Genomic DNA, 21,422 nt, shown 5'->3' with positions numbered 1-21,422 from the left:
TGGATAACATAATATGTGAATAGCTTTTAATATGTGAATAACTAAAAAAGTTACTTGTCACATTACTGTTCAATATGCACAACTACAATATAAAAGGTAAACTGACTACTTTTTTTCTGTGTATGCTGTTATATATGCAGTGTATACTACATGCTTATAACTGTATCATATTTCAAAGGCCCAGAGTCAGTCAGAGCTGATCACAGCACAGGCACAGCAGGTAAACTACACATTTGATCCTAAATTTTGAGCACTTACAGGTAACACACATCACATAGGTCGCATGCTATGTTTAAAAATAAAAAGGGTTACATACCCATATGCACACACCGGTGTACAAACACAAAAACCTTACTAATTCCTTACCTGAGCTGGAGGTAGTATGGGAATCTGGAGGCCATTGTTTTGTTGCCTGATTGAATTCAGTAAAGCTTTGTTTCACAAAGCACAACCTACTGTACTCACCATGTGGTGGGAGTTGATAGTAAAACTGACCCACCCACACAGTGAAAATTGGATTAGCCAGAGAAGTAAATTAGATTTTTGTGCACCTCCCCACCTCTGAGGTCATGCCACCACTCAACTCAGTCTCTCCATGACTTCAGTTTTATTCATCATTCACTTACTTCCTGCTTTGTTTCTTCCCAGTATCCCTCACGCTACCTCCACTTTGAGATCACTTTCATTTGGGCCTAGAGTACTGACGGCCAAAGGTGGTACAAAGGGCATCTATAACAGTAAATCTTTCAAATAAGTTTTGAAAAATGAGATAAAATTGGTAATTTTGTAATTTTTTACACTCCTAATAGCTCAAATAGTCCAATATCATCACATCTTAAGTTTGCACAAGTTCGGCTGCTTGTGGCAGTTTGGTTTGTTACAAACATTGCTCAGTTATGACCCTGGTACCTGCTACACTCCAGCAGTAGTATCAGAAAGGGCACCCCCTGCTGTCACTGGAGATCCTTTCTCAGGTAATTAGGTCAAGTGAAGCTCACAATTAAGCGCAAACTCTTAATGTAGCTCATCTCCCCACTCCTGTAAGCCCCCTACCCCATCTGCTTCAGTAAGAGGAAATGAATCCTGTCTGGACTGCCAGGATGAAAAAAAACAAAAAAACAAACAAGCCAAACAGCCGTTTTAATATTAGAATTACATCCATAATATCTGCCTACAACAGATTAGGTTGTGAGCTAATAAACTGAAGATGAAATTCAAGATGAGAAAACCTTAGTTTCCAGTTAGTCAACAAAGACAAACTCTTCTAGAAGTGAACATTGTATTTTTTATTATCATCATCTCAAGATCCCAAGCAAATGCTTAATACTCCAGCAAACATGCAAGGAATATGTACAGCAGGAGTCCAAAGGAGAGAAAGGGTACTAATGAGAAACATTATTTAACAAAATATCAAAACAACACTTAATTTGAGATAATTTTGAAAGAATTGAAACAATGATTACAACCCAACTCCCTTCATAAGTAGAAAACAAATTATAAAAGGAAAACATGGTGAATCTTGAAATCTGCAACAACAAACAGTGCAATACCTGAGTCAAAGACGATTTGTCTGTGCAAATGGCAAAGACTCATGAGAGCTGTAGTTTGTATCAGATCATACAGTTAATGTTTGGTTAAATGATGAGATCCAGATCAGTAGAAGGAAACTAACCAACAAGATTTTACTTTGAAACACAGTCTAATATTTTTCATGGCTTCATTAAAAGTTATTATACAGAGTGTATTTATTATAATTTATTTGTGACGACGGGTGTAGCAGGTTTAAGGGAAAAGGACAGTTACTGGCACATCACACAGAAGTCATTTTAAAATGTTAACCCTCCCATGGAGATGAGATTAAAATATATGAAAACCAGTCAGAATGAATGAACAGGATTTCTCACCTCCTCCTCCTGCTGCTGGTCCTCACATTTTCACTGAGCCCTTCAGCTCTCTAAACATCTTTGAGTACAAGTCTTTCTCTTTGTCCAGGCTGTCTTTATAGCACCTGGGACAAGAAAATGACACGTGAATATCTTCCGAGTGGTTTCACAAATGTTACAAAAGACAGTTATGATCCACTATGAGGAACACCTTGCTTGTACTGGGCTGTACCTCTTTTTGCCTTGTGTGAGCTTTGTGACATGGTATGATATCCTGTGGGAAGTTGTGGATTCAGATATGCTCTTCTGCACACATTGGCTGAGTAACAACTGGTTATTCGAGTTACTGTCGTCTTTTTAGCAGCTTGTAGCAGTCTGGCCAATGAGGCAGAAAACCACTGCTTACTGTTCATTTTCCCTTTTTTGGATCATTTCCTTTTAAACCCCAGAGATGGCTGTGTGGGAAAATTCCAGTAACTCAGCAGTTCCCAAAATACTCAGATCAGCCTGTCTGGCACCAACAATCATGGCACGTTCAGTCACCTAAATCACCTTTCTTCCCCATTCTGATGCACAGTTTAAAGTTTAGCAGGTAGTCTTGACTATGTATAATCCAGTTTCTGCCATGTGATTGACTGATTAGACGTTTGATAGACCTTAACGAGCTGTTGAAGCAGTTACACAGTGCACCTAAAAAGTGGTGGGTGAGTGGAGGCATTAATATAAAATTAATGTAATAGTCACGGTTGTGTGGACAGACAGAGGGCTCTAGGTCAGGTAGCTGTTACAGTTTCAGCGCACTGCTGTGCATACTGCTGCACACAGGCCAGGAGAAACAGCTGAAGCAGCATTTATTCTAAAGTCATTAAAATCATCTTACATGGTCACTTTCCTCAGAAGGTTGTTGATGTCACTGTCAAAGGGCTTCTGTGCTTGAGCAGATGTGAGGCAACACTGAGCACTCGCATACTCATGCAGCTCCAGGTAAGCCTAAAAGAAATGCGATTAGTGTATCAAACTGCATCTTTAACTAAGTTAATATGTTTTGGGAGATTTGAAACACGAAAGCGTGAATAAAAATGATTTTGTTTCCTGTTTTTCCTGTGTCATCAACCCCCTTTTTTGTTTGTTTTTTTAAACCCCCCAGAGATAGTGAGGATTATTTATCTGACAGTCTGGAAGACAAACAAAAGCCCCGTCCTACCTGTCCGCAGCGGAAGAGAGCCTTTGTGTTGGCAGAGTCTATCTCCAAGGCTTTGTTCCCATATTTCAGGGCTTTGTGCGGTCTTTCCAGGCGGAGCTCAGCGAGAGAAATATTCAGGTAGAGAGGAAGCAGAGCCGTCTTGATCCTCTCCTTCTCTAAATCACTCTGTGTTTCCCTGTTTCCCAGCAGCGTCATAGCCTGCAGGCAAAGCAGAGAAATATAATAAAAAAACACTTTCACCAAGAACAACTTGGCATGATATTAGCCATCGCAGTAAAACGTAATTAAAAATAAAAACAATTAACATACTTCAAAATGTACCTGTTTATAGCGATCTTTGGCATTGTAATATCGGTTCTGGTTGAAGAAACGGTTGCCAAAGCTCCGCAGTGTGTTGACAACTTCAAGAAGTGCGGACATAGGAACGGTGTTCTGCTGCTCCTGAGGAGGAGAACAGAAATCAAAGACCGTTTCTGATCTGTGTTATAAAAGCAAAAAAGTAGAGGCTTTTAAGTATGTGTGGTAAAGATGCAGATCTGTCTGAGGTTGGTAGTACTAAACAGAGCACCTGCAGCCTCCCTACCAGACTCATTGCAATAAAGTCATCCACTTGTCCTGAGTCAAGGTAGTCGAGGATCTGAACCTCATACAGAACCACAGCTGCTGCGGGGATAAATGGAGGGCATCCCATTTCCCCGTAAGCATACTGAGGCTGGAGGAGGAACCGAGAGAACTCTCCTTTCTTCATGGTCAACAGACCCAGCTCCAGCCCGGCCAGTGTCACATCTGTTTGAAGAATGACTTTTAAAACTGGTATATTTCAGGCAGGAAAACAAAAAACTCACAGTTCAGCCATTGTAGAGCGTTTCTCACCTCTCCCCAACTTCATCATCCGAGGGTATTTGAGGTGAGTGGTGGTTTCAAAAGGCTGATCAGAATATTCCAGGAATCCTGAGTAATGGACTGTGTGGAAGTAAAACCAGACCATCAGTGATGTAGCAGCTCAACCAGCTCACACAATTCACAGGTTATTGCCCATAAAATGGCAAACGTGACCTTCAGGGGACAACTGGGTGCAGGGTTCATAACAATCTGAACAACACTCTACAAGAAGTAGAGATTTTTGTGAATTGTGGCTAGACAAACAAAATCCTGACCTCACGTATATGATAATTTACAACTGTAAGAGGCTTTAACAAGAAATGTGTACTCATACATACTCAGTACTGAAGCGTTTTCGGGGACAGGCGGGCCCTCTCCTGGCTGGACCACCTCCTTCAGGATTCCTCCATCTCCTATGATGTCATTCATCCGTGGACGTAGCTGCTCAAAAGGACTCTACGATGGAAAGAAGATTAAATGACACTTGGCAAACACACATTTTATACTCAAACACCGACCGCTGCATTCTTATGTGTGACACAAAGTTGGTATAGATTTGCTACTGAAATGTATGTGTACTTCAAGGACCAAAAATGTTCATAGTGTGAGTGTAAAAATGTTTTTGAGCCAAGTGTGATTTCATATGGAATGATTCATGACCTTCACATAACAGAATTGTGCAAATGTCTATAGCACCCTTCATTTCGTTATATTTTGTTTACAAGGAGCAAGAATTTCTCATCATTTTTTAAGTGGTTCCCCAGACTTTATGGAGGTCTTCAAAGGTTTTCTTTGCTGCTCTATTATTTTACACATTTTAGTCCAGTCCTTGTACCTAACTATTTTCAAAGTTATTATTTGTTTGTTTGTTTAGCCACTTAAAACTGACCAATTAATCATTCAAGCATAAAAAAATCCCCTAACTCAAGGCATGAAAGTGTTGGGTATACACATAACAAACAACTTAACAAAGAACTGATTTTAAAATTGTATCTTTATCTTTGTTACGAGCAGCTAATCACAAGAACACGGCACGGCATAGTTGTTTTCTTTAGTTGGAAAAAAAACAAAAAACAACAAAAATATCCCTGTGTCCTCAAAAAAAGAAAAGTGAACAAATAGAGGAAAATAGTGGTAGACCAGGTAAGGGTCACAAAGGGCTGTGTACACGTACACGTACACACACACACACACACACACACACACACAGTAAAATAAATACCAATATTAAATGGCATAATAGGCAGCAAATAATGACACAATAAAATAGGCTGGTAGTTAAAAAATAATAATAAATAAAATTCTTACAAAAAAAATAAATCTTACTGCTTTTTAGCACACAGCGACAGCGAAAAAACAAAGCGTAGCTGTAGTAGGAGACAAGGCTCCGTCCCATCTAGCTTTTTCTAGCACAATATTGTGCCTGTAAACAAAGACAGTGAGGAGCAGTGTATTTTAAGCCGTTACACACCTGAAATGAAAATCAGTGACATGGTTTTATGGTCTTAGAGATTAATCCCAGTCTGACATTGTCGGTTCAAATTGGTAGGTATGTACAAAGAAATGTCAGGAAGGAAGGAGGTAGAACAGTGAGGCTCTGGGATGTTTCATAGATGACGATCTGATTGTGATACCTCATACAATAGTAGTTAGAAAAACCTTTATTTTTCATTTGGCAATGATCCCAAACACCCCAAAACACCCACAGCCATGGACTGGCCTCCCCAGAGCTCACAGCTCAACTTTACTGAAACAGTGTGTATCTTGATAGAGAATAGAACAAACAGCAGCCAACATCCAAAGAAGAGCTTTGACCATCCTCCAAGAAGCCTGGAGAACAATTTCTGAAGACTACTTAAAGAAATGAATAGAAAGCTTGGTTGTGTTGTTGAAAAAACGTGGTCTTACCAAATACTCACTCGTTACAAGCGTGCAAACTCTGTTTTTTGCACGTTTCAATAAATTGCTGCAACTTTTACTAGCAAAATATGAAGAAAATTTAATAAAACCCTTTGCACAGCTATGTATGTGAGGTATTTAGAGTAAATACTGTTGACACTAATCAGAATTCTCTTGCATGTAAAATCATTGTGTTGAACTGGCAGTGAAGTACATAACCAGCTGACACTTGAGGCTAACGGTGAACTGTACCTAATTTTACCAAGCTAGTTGTGTCATTTCAAACCTGGGCACTATTTAAAAATAATAGCCTACATAAAGAATATATGTTTTTTCTAGTCTAGCTGTAATATTATATTATAGTGGTTATATTTTTTAGCAAAAATTCAAACTTTGCTAGCATTTGGTCAGTTAGCTGAGTTAGCAACTTTCAGGCTTGCTGACACGTTTACTTACCGGAGACCTCGTTTCGAGCGGCTCCTCGTCGTTTATTAGCCTCCGCAAACTCGATATTAACCCGTTCCTTGACATTTACTCGGTAGTATGAGTTAAAACTGTTGTAAACAGCGCTGTTACACAGATAACTCTGTAAAGCCAGTTCTCTAGTTTGTTCTGGCGCTCAGGCTTGGGTTAATTACACCACGTGACCTTCACGAGCGGCCCAAACTGAGCGCAGAAGATGGGTCCAGGAAACGCGTCTGTGCAATTTGTCTGCACATTTAGGTGAGCCAATGCCAACTATACACGGGGCTGGTATTACCAATCCCAATACTGAAACTTTTAGCCTATAAATTCAGTTTATTTGGGAAGAGCACTGTATCATCATCAGTCTGCAAATTCCGCCCTTAACGAGTCTTTTGAACTATTGACTATTTTGAAACTGGGGTCTGTGTTGTTTTAACAGACAGAAATCGTCATCCTACTTTAACTGCCCGTTGATATATATATAAAAAAGACAGACTACAAATAGAGACACACAGATAAAAAAAAAAGAAACAATAAAAATGTCCTTGTTCATAAAACTTTTAATTCAAATTCCAAACAGATTTTAAATATTGTAAATATAACAAACATTAAAGTTATTTTTGTGTAGATGTGCACTGAGTTTATTTAGACAAAACTGTGTGGCCACAGTTGAGCAACAAATTATATGTGAATATATGTAACAAATTCTGAAGCTTACACTAACATAAGAAATAATGATAATTAAAAAAAAAGACAAAAACTATCTATGCACACATATCAGTCAATAGATTACAGGTAGTATATAATTCACAGTTTTTTCCAACTGTAACATCTGTTGCTTTAAGCTTATGTTTAAAGTTTTAAGTGTGTAAACAAATAATACAAAACTGAAATATAATAAACTGTACAGAAAAGGTAAAAAAAAAAAAAAAGCTGTTAAATTGACAAAAGTAGGCCATTTGTACAAAGTGGGATCAGACTATTACTTGAACTGAACTAAGCTGGTAAGGAAACAAAGTCAGTCTTGTGGTTCTCTTTAGAATATGTACAGTATAAATAACTTTATTGACATACTTTAGTTGCTAATACCAGTAGTAACACTGTCTGCAGTGAAATGCTTCATTTTCATCAAAAATTCTGCAGTTCAGCCGGATAGACAAAGTTGCTTCTGAAAAATTTGTAGGCCATTAGCTGTCCTCCAAATATCATCATCACCAGGCCTGTACCTGTGGAGAGAAGAGTTAAATGACTGCAAGAGCAGCTGAATCTGCAGGCATGATGTAAGTGAGCTATAGTATGTCTAGATAGAAGAAATGTAATATCTTGAAATAGATTGGAAGCTTGAAAAACAAAGTGGATATTTTTTTGTCTTCTGCAAATGAGATTGGAGTCAGACAGAGGCACGGACAGAACAATGAAGGAGTACAAATCTTACCCAGAGCCATCCACCAGTGCTCAGCTGAAGGGAAGTCTGACATGACTGCAAAACACACCAGAATACAATTTAAATTTTGTGACAACAATTACTATCAAACTAATGAGTACTGACTGTGACCTCGGGGAAAAAGATAAATATGCAAGCTTTATGCTTGGATAAACTGATTCCAGTTTAGCGGTGAACATTCAAATGAAATAGTGTCCGTGGGTTTATACGCTGAGCTGCAGCCTCTATATCCAGTTACATAACCAGGCCTCCAATCCTATCAGCTGTTCCGCTCAATTGATCCACTTTGTGTTTCTGCGTGCGTGTGTGTGTGTGTGTGTATATACCTGCTACAGTCATTGCAATGTGGAGAAGTGTGACAGTTATGGCATAGTCCCAAACCCACTCCTCCACAATCCAGGCAAACACCAGTCCTCCCAAAATATAGGTCACTTCTGTGGAAATTACTCCGACTGCAGGAAGAAAGCAAAAAAGTGGCACATCACCTTACAGAGCTGCTTTTGCTTTAACAATAAACTGCTATGTCCAGTCACATGCGACTGTGAAAATGCTGAGCCACTATAAAATGACATTTTCAGACAGCACTCCTGATACTGAGCAGGAGCCCTTCAATCTTTTGTTCAGGTCAGAAGATTCCAGAAACAACAACCAATGAAAATCAGAGGCCTGACAGGATGAAGCTGGAGCCAGGGCTGCAGCGCAGTGACACCAGGGATGTCCGGAGAGGCATGAGGATGATCGCTGGCTGCAGGCCCAGCAGTCAAATGCTAGATGGGGACATCAAGAGGGCCAACAGGCTTAAATGTTTATTTGGAAGATTTGGCACACCGCCTTGCATTAACTAGCAATGCTGCCACCACCTCCGGAGACATGTCTGGAGAAGGTCCCTGTTCCGATACCACGAGGGCCCATCCCAATGCCAGCAACTCAGCGATTGCAGTCTGGTAGCCTCTTAGTTCACACATCATGAAGGCTAACTGCTTGCAAACACACACACACACATACATACCAGGGTACACTATCAGATTCATATTCTCTGATTTCTCCAACACCTTTAAAAAAGATGACTCCTATGTAGGTTACTGTAGTGGTGTCCTGGATCATAAATTACTTTACCAGATTTTATGAGTAATTCCCATTTTTGAGCAGGACTGGAACAACACAGTACACCGCGACCTGTTTACTTTCCTCTTTGAGCTGCAAGCTTGAGACTTAAAGTTCACAGCAGTCTTTTCTTGGATTAATGAGAAATAAATCATCTTATTTGAAGCTGACCTTTCTCTCCTAAGTAAGCCCATTTAGGAAAAATAACCTTGGTTATTTGGAGAATAATAAGAGAAACACGAGGAGTTCTTTCACTGTGTTCATGGGTCAAGTTTCATCCTTAACAACCTAAATATGCAAAAAGGACATGAGAGAAAAAAGGGTTGCATTATTCTGATTTCAGAATTTTCCTGCTTTACTATCTTGAGCTTCAATCCACCATCTGCCCGGAGTCTTTCTGTGTGGAGTTTGCATGTTCACCCAGTGTCTGCGTGGGTTCTCTCTGGGTACTCTCACTTTGTCCAACAGTCCAAAGTTTGTTGACAACATGACAGAGTCTATAGAACAATGTAGGTGAGAACTGTGGACTAGAAAGTCCAAATTCAATACTTCTGAAAGTTGCAGAGATTATACAAGAAAGAGAGATTATAGAAATGTAAAAAAAATAATTTTCAACAGATAGTGATGACATTGATATGACTATACTGAAGAAAGTAATTCATGAAATTATGTGTCCAATTACATATATATGTGATTTTCACTCAGAACAACTAGATCAACATCTATGGTAATGATGGAGTTAGTGTAAAATATTACCGAACATATACATAATAAAAAAATATGCAGTGGGGATATTTATTGACCTGTAAGAGGCTTTTGATACAATTGACAATAAAATATTGTTACAAAAAATGGAAAGATATGATGTGAGAGGGGCCAAAAACAGCTGGTTAAAAAGTTATCTTGATGACAGACAGCAATTTGTACAAATTGGTCAGTCAAGTCTGTGTGCTTGAATATTTTACCTGTGGTGTCCCACAAGGTTCAGTATTGGGTCCCAAACTATTTAATATGGCATCTGTAGAGTGACAAACCTGTGTGCATCTATGCATGTGCATATGGATATGTATAGGTATGTAAGTATGTATTTATGTATGTATGTGTTTATGTATGTATGCATTTGTATGTAGATATGTATATTGTTACCATTTTGATTAAGAGATTATATGCAAATTTAGGGGCAGGACTGGATGATCCACTGCTTCTTTTTGCTCGCCTTTTGTTTGGGTTTATAGATCATTATGTTGGGAATTTTTTATTTCAGTTTCCTGTGTTTGTTTGTTTGTTTTTGTTTTTTTAAATTTTAATAATTCGAAAAGAAAGAAAGAAAGAACGAAAGAGCCCGTAGGCCTGAATGTGAGTATCTGAGAATCTGTCTCTCTGTGTTAGCTGTGTGATAGACTGGCAGTCTATCTAGGGTGTGCTCGCCCTATGACAGCTGTGATAGGCTCAAGCCCTTTATATATATATTTAAACACAAGAATCCACATTTCCCTCAAATTTAACAGTTTCCTTGTCCCAAGTTCTCAGTTATGTGCGCATTATATGCAGTAATTAAATCAGAGGTGCCCGCTTCTTCACAAGCGGTTGCCACAGTGGGTCTTTGAAGTCAGACAATTGTGAGAACAGATGGAATACACAACTTTTTCTTCTAGATCAGCGGTCTCCAACCTTTTTTGCGGCACGGACCGGTTTATGTCCGACAATATTTTTACGGACCGGCCTTTAAGGTGTCACGGATAAATACAACAAAATAAAACTGGTACCGGTACCGAAAAAAAGAAGATTTATTCATAACACACGTGAAAAGACCCAGGAAAACCGAGTTAACGATAAAAACGATAACAAAATAACGCTGAAAACCAGTAAAACCCTGAAAACCATACATTTCACACCTGAGCTTCAACTTTCGCGGCCCGGTACCAAACGACTCACGGACCGGTACCGGTCCAAGGCCCGGGGGTTGGGCCTAGATCATATAATCAAAATATGGTCAATGTGTTTTATTTTGAATTAAAACGTATTTATTTATTTCATTTTTAGCTTCTGAAAAACTGGAAAGGAGCTAAATTATACTGTATACAGCACAAGTCATTTTAAATAGTGTGTAATTCCAAGATAATTCTGTGTAAAAACGAATGACTGTAGCTTCTGTCTTTCGATGAATGCTGCAATGTGCCAGAAGATGCTTTATGAGTCTCTCTGTTGGGGCAAAAGCAAACAAATATAGAAAGGGCTAGCTCGGTCTGTCGGCTGGAGCTGCATGTAGTCATGCAAAAGAAGCTGCTATCAGAACTCCCCCCTCAGCACAGTGTTCTGGTTAGTCAGAGGAGAATTATATACTAAACATGACTCACTGCAGCACTGAACGTCACAGGACGTCCTTGCTTCCTTCTTGTGGCTGTCAAGTTACACAGTTCCTCCTCTTTCTGATGAAGTAGTATAATTTTACAATTTCTACAGTCTTGAGCAACTGTTATGAAGCAGTTCCCCCGCAGGGGTTATTAAAGTTTTTCTGATTTCCATTCAGGCTTTAAAGGCTACCTATCATAGTTATTTACATCTCTTTCTGTAAAAAAAACAAAACAAAGAAAACCCTATATTTTAGCTTTATAGTTAAATGGAAATAGAAGTAATCTATTACCACGAAATGTGTAACTATTGGACTAAAGGCACTCACTGTGGAGGAGGACAGCATATGTCTCATATGTTTTGGATTTAACCTTAAAAGTAACTGATAACCTCAGAGCTGAATAAATTCAGCATTTTGTAAAATACTGGCCTCTGAAATACAGCAGAGTGTAAGTAACAGAGGTCATGAAAATGATGTGCTCCTCTAGTTTTACTTCACAACTGTAACTCACCCAGGTATTTGGGGTTCTGCCATGACGGTTGCGCGGTGTAGTCGAATGGAGCCAACAAGCTGTTGATTTCATGAACCCTGAAGACATGAAGCAAGAAAAGATAATGACGTGAGCACGAACAATAACAAGTCTATTGCAACCTGCTTATCTGTCTCTCTTATCCCACTGGGTCTCATTATCGTGTGAGTCTGAGTTTACCTGAGCAGTCCAATGCAGAGACTGACCGCGATGTAGTAGAGAGAGTAGAAGCACACCATGCACATCAACAGATTCTGCAGAACAACCTGAGGAGGGGCGAAGGAAGACTAAACCATTAAAGCTAATGAAGAAGCTATAAAACCTGCTGTAGTCCAAGTTTCCTGTCCTGAAAAAAATCTCTTTCTGAAGGAGCATAAAGAACAAACAGTAACTAAGATTCTGTGATGAAATACTACTTATTTATAATGCTGCACCTTACTGGCAGCATTTTTGCCTCATTTCTAACTGTTTATGACAGAGAGGGCAGGACAGAAATATCAAGTGTTATGGCTTTATTTTCACATTTTTCTGAGAAAACCCATCTGGAGATGTTTACTGGAAAAGACACGGGTTATCTGATATATTGCTTGGCTCCTGAAGCTGACAGAAAATCACTGCTCCTCTCCTCCATCTTCTTCTTACGTGACCCAGAAAACTCCTGACAGCAGACAGTCAATGAGTGCTCCCTAAGGCATCCTTTTATAGATGACTGACTGCAACCTTTTCAGAAAATCAGTTATATAACACCCTAGGAGGGCTGATAACACCCCTCAGGGCTGACAGTTTGGCTTGTCAGACACAGGTAAAACTAATTACATTAAAAGCTGGTTCCATTCCAGTCAGGTGTGCAGGTGCCAGCACAACGGCTCACTGGCTTGCTGGCATACTTTAATGGAATGGGGTCATCGTTAATCTTATTAGTTATTGTTGTGACAAGTCAAACGTCTGCAAATAAGATGAATAACAACTTTCACTGCACTTTCGGGTAAAATAAACAGGCACTTCTGGTTTCGAAGGTAACAGGATACATGATGACGAGTCAAGCTGCTCATGTGTTTTTTTGGACTCATTTCTTCATCACCAATGATAAATGTTAGATATCCAGTATTTCCGACAGAGAAAAGTGCAGCTTTTTGCAGTTTATGCCCCCAAACTCTGGAACATCCTACCTAAAAATGTTAGAAACTCAAACTCTAGCGATAATGCCAAGAATGTGGGATTTGAGTAGGGTTTTTCATTCACTAGTAATAAATCAATCAAAATCGAGTGAGCAGTGGTGCATTTCATAATACCAGCATACAGCTGTACCTACTGCTGAGTTCATCCACATTTAGTAATCTGGCAGATACAAAGAAAATTCCTATTTTCTTCATCAATGTCATACTACTCTTACTTTCAGTTTGATCTTTCTCTATATTTCATTCTGCCCCTGTTTGTAAATATGCACTCTCTTTCTATATCCAGAATGAAACTCTTATGTTGTTCATTACCTCAGATCTCTTTTCTCATTTAAATCTAGTAATTACACCACACAGTTTAATAAGCCTCATATATTCTCCATGTGTACACTAATGTTAGAAGAACTGCTTTCAGGTACTGCGCACCGCTCAAATAGAATGAGCTGCAAACAAGCTCCGACAGCTTCAGTATCTGATGATTTTTTATAACTCTTCCAACATTTTCTCAATTCAGTTATTATTTCTTGTTTTTATTTAACCTTTGTTTATTGTTGTACGACTGTTTCTCTGTTCTGATCGTGTTCTTGTGTGATGTGTTTTCATTTTCTCAGGTCTCCCTTGGACAAGACATTGGAAACATTTTGTTTCTGTGACTGGCAGACTGATGTTTTAATATATAAAATGTAAGACATTTGCTGTAATTTCTCTTACGATTACTAAACTAACTCTCTAAAAAACATGTAAATAGGCACCTCAGGCATATGCTGTTCTGTACAAAAGTCTCGTGCCACCCCTCATTTATTTATATTTTGCCAAGAAATTGGGATATTGGTTCAGTAATTTATTGAAAAGTGCAAAAAGAAATTGAAATATAGTATATAAGGCAAAAATAGCAATTGTACAATTCTAATGAACCTGTAAGTCAATATGAGTGTTACAGTGATGCCACAATGCTTCAATAAAGTTGAGGTCTGGGCTCTAGGGAGGGCAATCCATGACTGATAGTGTGTGTTTTTCCATTCATATATGCTTTAACAGCACTGGCAGTGTGTGAGAGATTATTATGCCCCCACTTCCACTGAGATCATTTCTGATGAGGCTTTAGTAAACAGTAGATGGATCAACTGAAGGGCCAGATGCATCTCTCAAGTCCTGTTGTTTTGCTTGAATGATTCATAGCTCATAAGGTCTTAACTGGCTCAACAAAAACAAACAAATAAAAAGAAAAAATATCCAGCTGACAGGTGCAAGGACTTGACTGAAAATGAAAGGCAGCCAATGTCCAAAGACAGACTTTGAAAGACCTGGAGAACTATTGCTCAACAACACTTTAAAAACAAAAAATTAAAAGTAACTAACTCCTTGGAAGCAGACTATAAAGAAAAGAGGTGTGGTTCAAGACTTTTGCACAGGACTGTAAGATAGTGTTAGCAGTTTTTACATCAGCACAAAAATGGAAAAATGCTTAACAGTTTAATATATGAATACTTTACAGACTCTGCACCTGATATGTGGCGTTAAGGTACATTAATGTACAATGTTTTCTCATCTTCCAGTATTTCTCGATTGCATTTCACAATATATTCTGAGCTCACTGGGATGTTTAGACCTTAGATACTGTCTATGATTACTTCTCACTGTATATTTCAACGGTTTGGATCACAGTGTGAGTCTGTCCAAAACCATTAAAGTAGCTGAGCTCATGCTAATACCATCAGAGACAACTAAACACTTTGGCTAGCTGTCTGTTTGCCATCTTATTGCCATCTCCTGATTACAGATTATGTTTTAAAAGCATGACCTGGAAATTAGCTTTGATTTCTAGGAATGCAAGCCTACAAGCAGATGTGCAGTGCCACATACACTTATGGATTAGAAAATATGACATTATACGAAACCACTGCTAGCTAAATGTTAATTATGTGTGTAATGAGGTGCTATAATTCAAATGATTGTCAGTAATTGAAATTTTCAGTAAGAAAATTATTACCAAGTTGGCTAAACATTTTGACCCTCCACATACAGTAGTCTAACTGTATTCTAACCATTTTCTACATACAGTACCAGAGTGTGTCCTTACCCAGGTATCACTGGGTGTAGTTTTGAGGGAGATGGGTCCATGGCGTTTTATGAGCGTGACTCCACAGCAGCGACAGCAGTAGTCCAACAACATGAATGGTTGCTGGTCTACATGAGAGAGGCAGCATGTGTATATCCGAGTGTGTGTGAGAGCATGTTGAGGGAAGAAAGGAAGGAGGGCTGGATTAGAAGAAATGAGATTACTACTAAGAAGACTGAGTCAATCCCAAAGCGGATGAAGACAAACATATACATGTAGTCAGTATAGCTTTGAACACTTACACGTAAGCTAGACGAAGGATGTTGATTTTCAGACTTCAGGAAGTGCTACGGACAAAAATTTATGTGACAGTGTAGTAAACTTAATTTAGTTTATCACTCACAGGCTTTCGTTATTTTTTTTATATCTGTTAAAATTATAATGCCCTTACATTATAAAGGCAAAACGGTTCACTGAATAATAAAATCACTGATGAAAATGACTGGTTGCCTCTCCCTGAGACTGGTCTGGTCAGAGGTTTCTTCCTGTTAAAAGGGAGTTTTTCTTTCCCACGGTCGCCGAGTGCTTGCTCATAGAGGGTCGTGTGATTTTTTTCTTTCTAATATTGTTGGGTCTTTATAATATAATATAAATATAACCGTTAAACAACACCTGTTTTGAATGAGTTACTCTTGCTCAGTCTAAATGTGTGAATCATCCTTGAATTCATTTTTCGGGGGTGGAGGTTGGGGAGAATATTAAAACTTTTATTCTGCAGTTTGTAATGTGAACACTGGGTGGCAGCATAGCCTCAAATGAACTTAACCAACACACACGCACACACTGGAAGAGATGATAAGAGGCGCATGCAAGGGTCTGGCAGCAACAGATAAGATGCTGACCATTCATATGTATATATCTGTGCTGTGTGTGTCACAAATTGTTTTTCTACGTGTCTATTTTTGGCGTAGAGAAGAAAAAGAAAAAAAAAGAACAGATTGGGAAAATCTGGAGGGGGGACTGGGGGCTGCCAGCTGCTGACCATCCATCATCTGTCATGAACAGAAGCGAGAGTGTCAGACAGGAGACAGAGAAATGACAGCAGCTCCATGTCCTCGTATCCTCCAGAAATTACGCAGGAAACTATATTCAACTCCTCAGCGTCACAACATGCGTATCCCCCTTTGAGTGAGCGGTAAAGCACATGCACGTGCGCCTTTGTGTGGAGTGTGGAGTTGACTTGGCTGCCACGGTAACCTGCATCATTGTAACCATGGTGATGGTGAGCAGGGGAGTAGGAGGGGGGGTTGCATGAAGAGTAAGGTGGGCGTCATAACTAGCTGTCCCTCTGCAAGCGGTTTGTGTGCTGGTACATTTTATTACTCTGAAGCTCTCAGGAAACTTCTCACACTCGTCTGTGCTTCTCTGCTAAACATTCAGAAATCAGCAGGATGGGAACTGAATGTGTGACTGTATTTTACCTTGAAGTTAAGGTGTTTGGATGATTGTATGTTTGTGACTGCTGTAATGAGGGGTAAAAGTAAAAAAAAAATTGTAATCACCCCCGCATTCGGCAGCTGGGATTAAAAGAACAATCTGTCATTTTGCAAAAACACACCATTTTGCTTCCTGGCAGAACATTTCAGTGAATGACAAATGGCACGCATGCTAAATATGAAGCCACAGCCATCAGCTTTGTTTAGAATGAGGAGGGAGATAACAATCTACCTGCCAGCAAAGCTAAAGCTTACCAGTTAACACATTATTTACATATTGCTTTCACCAGTTAGCAACAGCATTAAAACCACTGACGCAGTGATTAAATGACATTGATTATCTTGCATCAGTGGCACCTGTCAAGTGGTGGGGATATATAACACAGCAAGAGAACAGTCAGTTCTTGAAACTGATGTGTTGAAAGCAGGAAAAGATGCTCAAGCATAACAATACGATCGATTCAACAGGGGCCACATTGTGATGGCTTAACCACTGGGTTGGAGCATCTTCAAAACTTGTCTTGCGGAGTGTGAAGTGATATTTAGTACCTATGAAAGGTGATCTAAGGAAAGACTGGTGAACAGTCATCAGGGTCATTAGTGTCCAAGGCTAATGGATGCCTTTGGGAAGAGAAGGCTGGCCTGCGTGCTGATATTTCACAGAAGATGCAGTGTAGCACAAGCTGCTGACAGTCTGAATGCTGGCTGTAGCAGAAAGCTGTCACAACACACAATACATCACAGACTGGAGAGTATGTTTTGGTTTGCCACAGACCGATCACAGTGCCTATCCTGAACCTGGTTAACTGCTCAAAATCCTTATAATGTTTATGTGAACATCAGAAAAGTACTGTAAAGCATCTGAAGAAGGTGACTGATCTGGTGAGTGACTTCTCCCTCTAAATCATATGTCTCTGTGAAGTCTTTACATAGAGAAGAAATGGTTACAGGTTATGTTGAAGATAAATAGTAAGCAAACATGAACCTGGTATTCATGTGGATGTTGTTTTACTGTCCCAGAAAGTTGATTCTATTCACCTGGATGTAACACTTTCAGTAGACTGTCACTCATCAGTCTCTTTTCTCCAACTTCATAAACAGTGCATCTGCTTGATCACTGAAACCAGCACCATTCACTAATAATGAGGTCAGTTTCATGATCCTTAATAACCAAAATGTCATGACCAATGGCCACGGGTACTGCTCACAGAGAGTTGGGGAATGATTTAGACGTCCCCTCATGTGCCCTCCTCTTGGTTCAGACATGGTTGTTCCATTTTCACACAGATATGCCTCCTTGACTCTCTGCTTAAACCAGCATTCCTCCCTGTGCAGGATCTGTACATCCTCGTGATTGAAAGAGTAGCCACTGGCCTGTAGGTATAAATAGACTGCCAAGTCTTGACCTGACAAGTTAGTTCTTCTCCGTTGTGCCATTTGCTTCGCCGGAGGTTGCTTGGTTTCCTTGATGTATAAATCACGGGAGTCCTCCTGGCACTTAGCAGCGTACACCTTATTACTCTGTTTGCGTCGGAGAACCGGATCCTCAGGGTAGACCAATTTTGGGGGGTTTAAAAGCCACAGAGGCTCTGTTCTACAAAGAATATGCATCTCAGCTGTTCCAATACTCTTGACATATAAGGGTTTGAGAGTAACGAAATTTCTATTCTCTGTATGTCCTGTACATGTGGCAGAATTGACAAATAAAGTTGACTTGACTTGACTTGGATCACTAAAGGTTTTCGCTCAGGCAGCAGTTGTCCTTCTTCTCTCCTGAATTGCCTGGGGCTTTCTTTAGGTGCCTTCCCAACTTTAACAAATGCCCAGCTGGGATAACCACATTTACTCAGGGCCTTCTTGATATGTTTTTCTGCTTCCCTGGTCGCTGTATCTGTGTGGATGGTGTTCGCTCTCAGTTTGTGCTCCAAGTGGATAATGAGAGTCAAACCTTAAATACTGATCCGTATGTGCTGTTTTACGCTATACATCAACTTTTAAATGTTCCAGATTACTGATGGAAATCTCACAGTCTAAGAAGGCTAGCCTGTCATTTTTAATATCCTCCCCGATGAACGTGATGTGTTTGTCCACCGAGTTATCTACAAACCTCAACCAAAGGCTCAGTGGTCTTCCAAGACATGATAACAGAGCCCTGTTTTCCACATCTTCCATATACAAACTGGCCACATTGGGTGAAATTGCACGTTTCTCTCTGCAATGGAGCTGGTTTCTGTCATTATGCAAATGTACTGTTTAAAGGTTGGGCAAACCTGCAGTCAGCTGAGACTGAAGAAGTCCGTTGGATGAGTGACGAAGCATTTCTTATTCTTTACGTTTACCCTTTGCTTTTCTTTTATATGACCTTTTTCACACAAAAATTGTTCACATATAACTTGGCGAGCACAATGAAGAGGGGACTTAATGCAATCAAGCAGGCATCACCTTTTGACTTACACAAATGAAAGGATCTACTGCTGAAGTCTTAATTATAGAGACATTATTACTTTTATCAGTTATTTCTATGCCTTGGAGAAGAATTGAGGTAGCTGTCAGTCATCTTAACCTAACCCTCAGCTGAGAAGTCATTGAGAATATCTATCAAGTTGATCTATTCATTTTGACAGTGTATCACTTGTTGCACTGTGTGAGAGACAAAAGCATCATTGGCATGAGTTAAAACTTGTCTTTGACTTTCAGAAAGCCTTAATAGCAATTCATTCATCCATTTTCTTAACTGCTTATCCAGTTCAGGGCTGTTAGGAAGGGATAGAAGCTATCCCAGCTGCCATAGGGTGAAAGGCCAGGTCCACCCTGGACAAGTCGCCAGCCTACCAAGCTCACAGGTCAGGGAAATATATAACAAATTAAAACATGTGACAATGAATCTGTGTTTCAACCCAACTCAGCTCAGGCTATCAGTGGTGACATAAGCACAGTAAAACCTTTGAAGCCCAACGGCATTTTAGATGCATTTCAAGGCATTATGAATTATTAAGCCGGCACTAAAACTAAAACCTCAAAAGGCAAACAACAGGATGTTCTCTTACAAAATGTAACAAACCGTAAAGCTGGTCGCCTTTGCTTGCGATCCAGTCATAACAAATGAAACAGCAGCTCCAGACCTGATATGATACGAGTGTGAAAAATGGGAGCGATGACTCAGTTCAGCAGCGTGCTCCTGCAACCAAAGGGACTGTTTACACCACACGAGTGAGCTTAAACAATCTGTGCTGCATCCACCGAGGAGCAGAGATGAACATGCTGCGTCTCAGCTTTTTGTCCCGCTCTGTTTTTAAGGTCTCTGAAAATCATTTCATAACAGACCAATAGGGAGGGATACTCATGAGCTCACTTGGGCTCATTGACCTACATGTCAATATGCTCTATGTGGGAGCCGAGAGGCTGTACTATCCATGCTGTGTGTCTGAATAGCACATAACGACACACAGACGTGGTTTGCATCTTAATTTGTTTAAGATAAACACGCAGCAGGAGGAAAGAGAGGAAAGCATGAACAAATGATCAGTCAATAATGGGGAAAAAATCATTAGTGGCTGCTTTAAATCATTCGTCAGCTTGTTTCTTTCTCCTTTAGCCAATCCTCCAATCATGGCATGTGAAATGATCTGTGAATACTGTCCTCTGGCTTCCAGCTCCCTCGCTGTCTGTCAGTCTTTATTTCATCCTTGCAAATATCCTCATTTGAAATGATAAACAGTGAAAGGAATTTGAAAAATTCTCTGCTGTCTTTCTTTCTCTTCTTCCCTCTACCTCTCCTTCATCAACATTTTCTCTCCACCCCCTTTTTCCAAATCTCCTCTCCTCTCAATTACATTTTTCCATTAATTATTTAGCTGCAGACTCTCGTCCACAGCTGCTTACAATAAGTGTAACACCAAAAAGTCAACACATTTTGTAAATCACATAATCTCAAGAGGGCTTGTAAATAAGAAGTGTACCGGTAAACAATGTAAGGCTTTGTTTTTCCCCTCTAACTCCCACGCTCTCCCCACATCTTATTCTGGTTCTCGCCCGCCCCTCTACAGTATGTTTTCCTTTCAGTCCGTTATGAAATGTAAACAGAGCAACTGACTGACCACCGTGTCGGAGATGGGGCTTCATGGATAACTGTGGATATCGCCTGGAGCATGTATCGGTTTGTATTTCCAGATGAGAGTTTTTGGTATGTTATAGGATCCAGATGTTTCCACAAAAAATCAGAAAAAGCTGCAAAGCTGCGTGTTTGAGGATTTAAATAGGCCACGTCTGTCACTGGGAGGGTGTATGTGCATGTGGCTCAAGAAAATGCTATGAGCTGTCGTTCATAATTAGTGAATTTATGGTTAACTGGGCCCTGTTTAAACTTTTTACGGCTAATAAGCAACTAAACAATAATGTTTACTGACTGGTTAACAAACGGTTTACAAAGACTGTCGGGATGTTTCTGCGAAATGTGAAATAGATGGAGCAAATTACTGAAATAGGTAAAAACACACTAAAATATAATATATAAAGAAAAAAAGATTTATATTCTAATAAGCTTCAAAGTCAGTATTTGGTATGATAACCTTTATTCTTCAACACAGCCTGAACTCTCTTACGCAGATTACTTGTCATTTCTTTAAGTAGCCTCCAGAAATAGTTCTCCAGGCTTCCTGAAGGAACTTCAGAGCCCTTATTTGGATATTGACTCCCTTTTGTTTCATTGTCTGTCCCACACTGCTTCAATAATAATGAGGTCCAGGCTCCGGGGAAGCCAATCCATGACCGATTATCTTCTATTGTGGGTTTTTCTATCAGGTATGCTTTTCACTACATTAGCAGTGTGACCATGATCCCTGTAGTCGTGAAAAATGAAGATGTTTTCCAGATGGTATTGCATGGTGGATCAAAACCTGATGGTACTTTTCTGCAGTCATAATTCCA

At 39.6% G+C, this 21,422-nt stretch overlaps 2 protein-coding genes across 5 annotated transcripts; both read right to left on the bottom strand.

Moving 5' to 3' along the window:
- Nucleotides 1–1,270: 1,270 nt before the first annotated feature.
- On the bottom strand, nt 1,271–6,814 carry fkbp6 (FKBP prolyl isomerase 6). Of its 3 annotated transcripts, none has more exons than XM_005917604.3 (9): nt 6,325–6,813; nt 4,308–4,425; nt 3,961–4,050; nt 3,656–3,873; nt 3,409–3,528; nt 3,088–3,285; nt 2,764–2,873; nt 1,905–2,008; nt 1,271–1,526 (listed from the first exon to the last, which is right to left on the bottom strand). In XM_005917604.3, exons 1-8 carry the CDS (start codon nt 6,397–6,399, stop codon nt 1,927–1,929), a joined length of 1,011 nt encoding a protein of 336 aa, XP_005917666.1. In that variant the 5' UTR covers nt 6,400–6,813; the 3' UTR covers nt 1,271–1,526; nt 1,905–1,926. The 3 variants fall into 3 exon arrangements, with proteins under 3 accessions (XP_005917666.1, XP_005917667.1, XP_042075035.1); XM_005917605.3 differs by having other exon boundaries at nt 3,671–3,873; nt 6,325–6,804; XM_042219101.1 differs by lacking the exon at nt 1,271–1,526 and having other exon boundaries at nt 1,571–2,008; nt 6,325–6,814.
- A 439-nt stretch (nt 6,815–7,253) lies between these two features.
- On the bottom strand, nt 7,254–15,533 carry tmem244 (transmembrane protein 244). Of its 2 annotated transcripts, XM_005917606.2 has the most exons (6): nt 15,022–15,525; nt 11,944–12,029; nt 11,746–11,822; nt 8,104–8,229; nt 7,769–7,813; nt 7,254–7,559 (listed from the first exon to the last, which is right to left on the bottom strand). In XM_005917606.2, exons 1-6 carry the CDS (start codon nt 15,112–15,114, stop codon nt 7,462–7,464), a joined length of 525 nt encoding a protein of 174 aa, XP_005917668.1. In that variant the 5' UTR covers nt 15,115–15,525; the 3' UTR covers nt 7,254–7,461. The 2 variants fall into 2 exon arrangements, with proteins under 2 accessions (XP_005917668.1, XP_042075036.1); XM_042219102.1 differs by lacking the exon at nt 7,769–7,813 and having other exon boundaries at nt 15,022–15,533.
- Nucleotides 15,534–21,422: the final 5,889 nt, after the last annotated feature.

Source organism: Haplochromis burtoni, unplaced genomic scaffold (assembly GCF_018398535.1).
Source record: "Haplochromis burtoni strain Fernald_Lab_line unplaced genomic scaffold, NCSU_Asbu1 Contig_28, whole genome shotgun sequence".
In the NCBI taxonomy this organism is placed as follows: domain Eukaryota; kingdom Metazoa; phylum Chordata; class Actinopteri; order Cichliformes; family Cichlidae; genus Haplochromis; species Haplochromis burtoni.
This window is presented reverse-complemented; position numbering and strand designations above follow the sequence as displayed.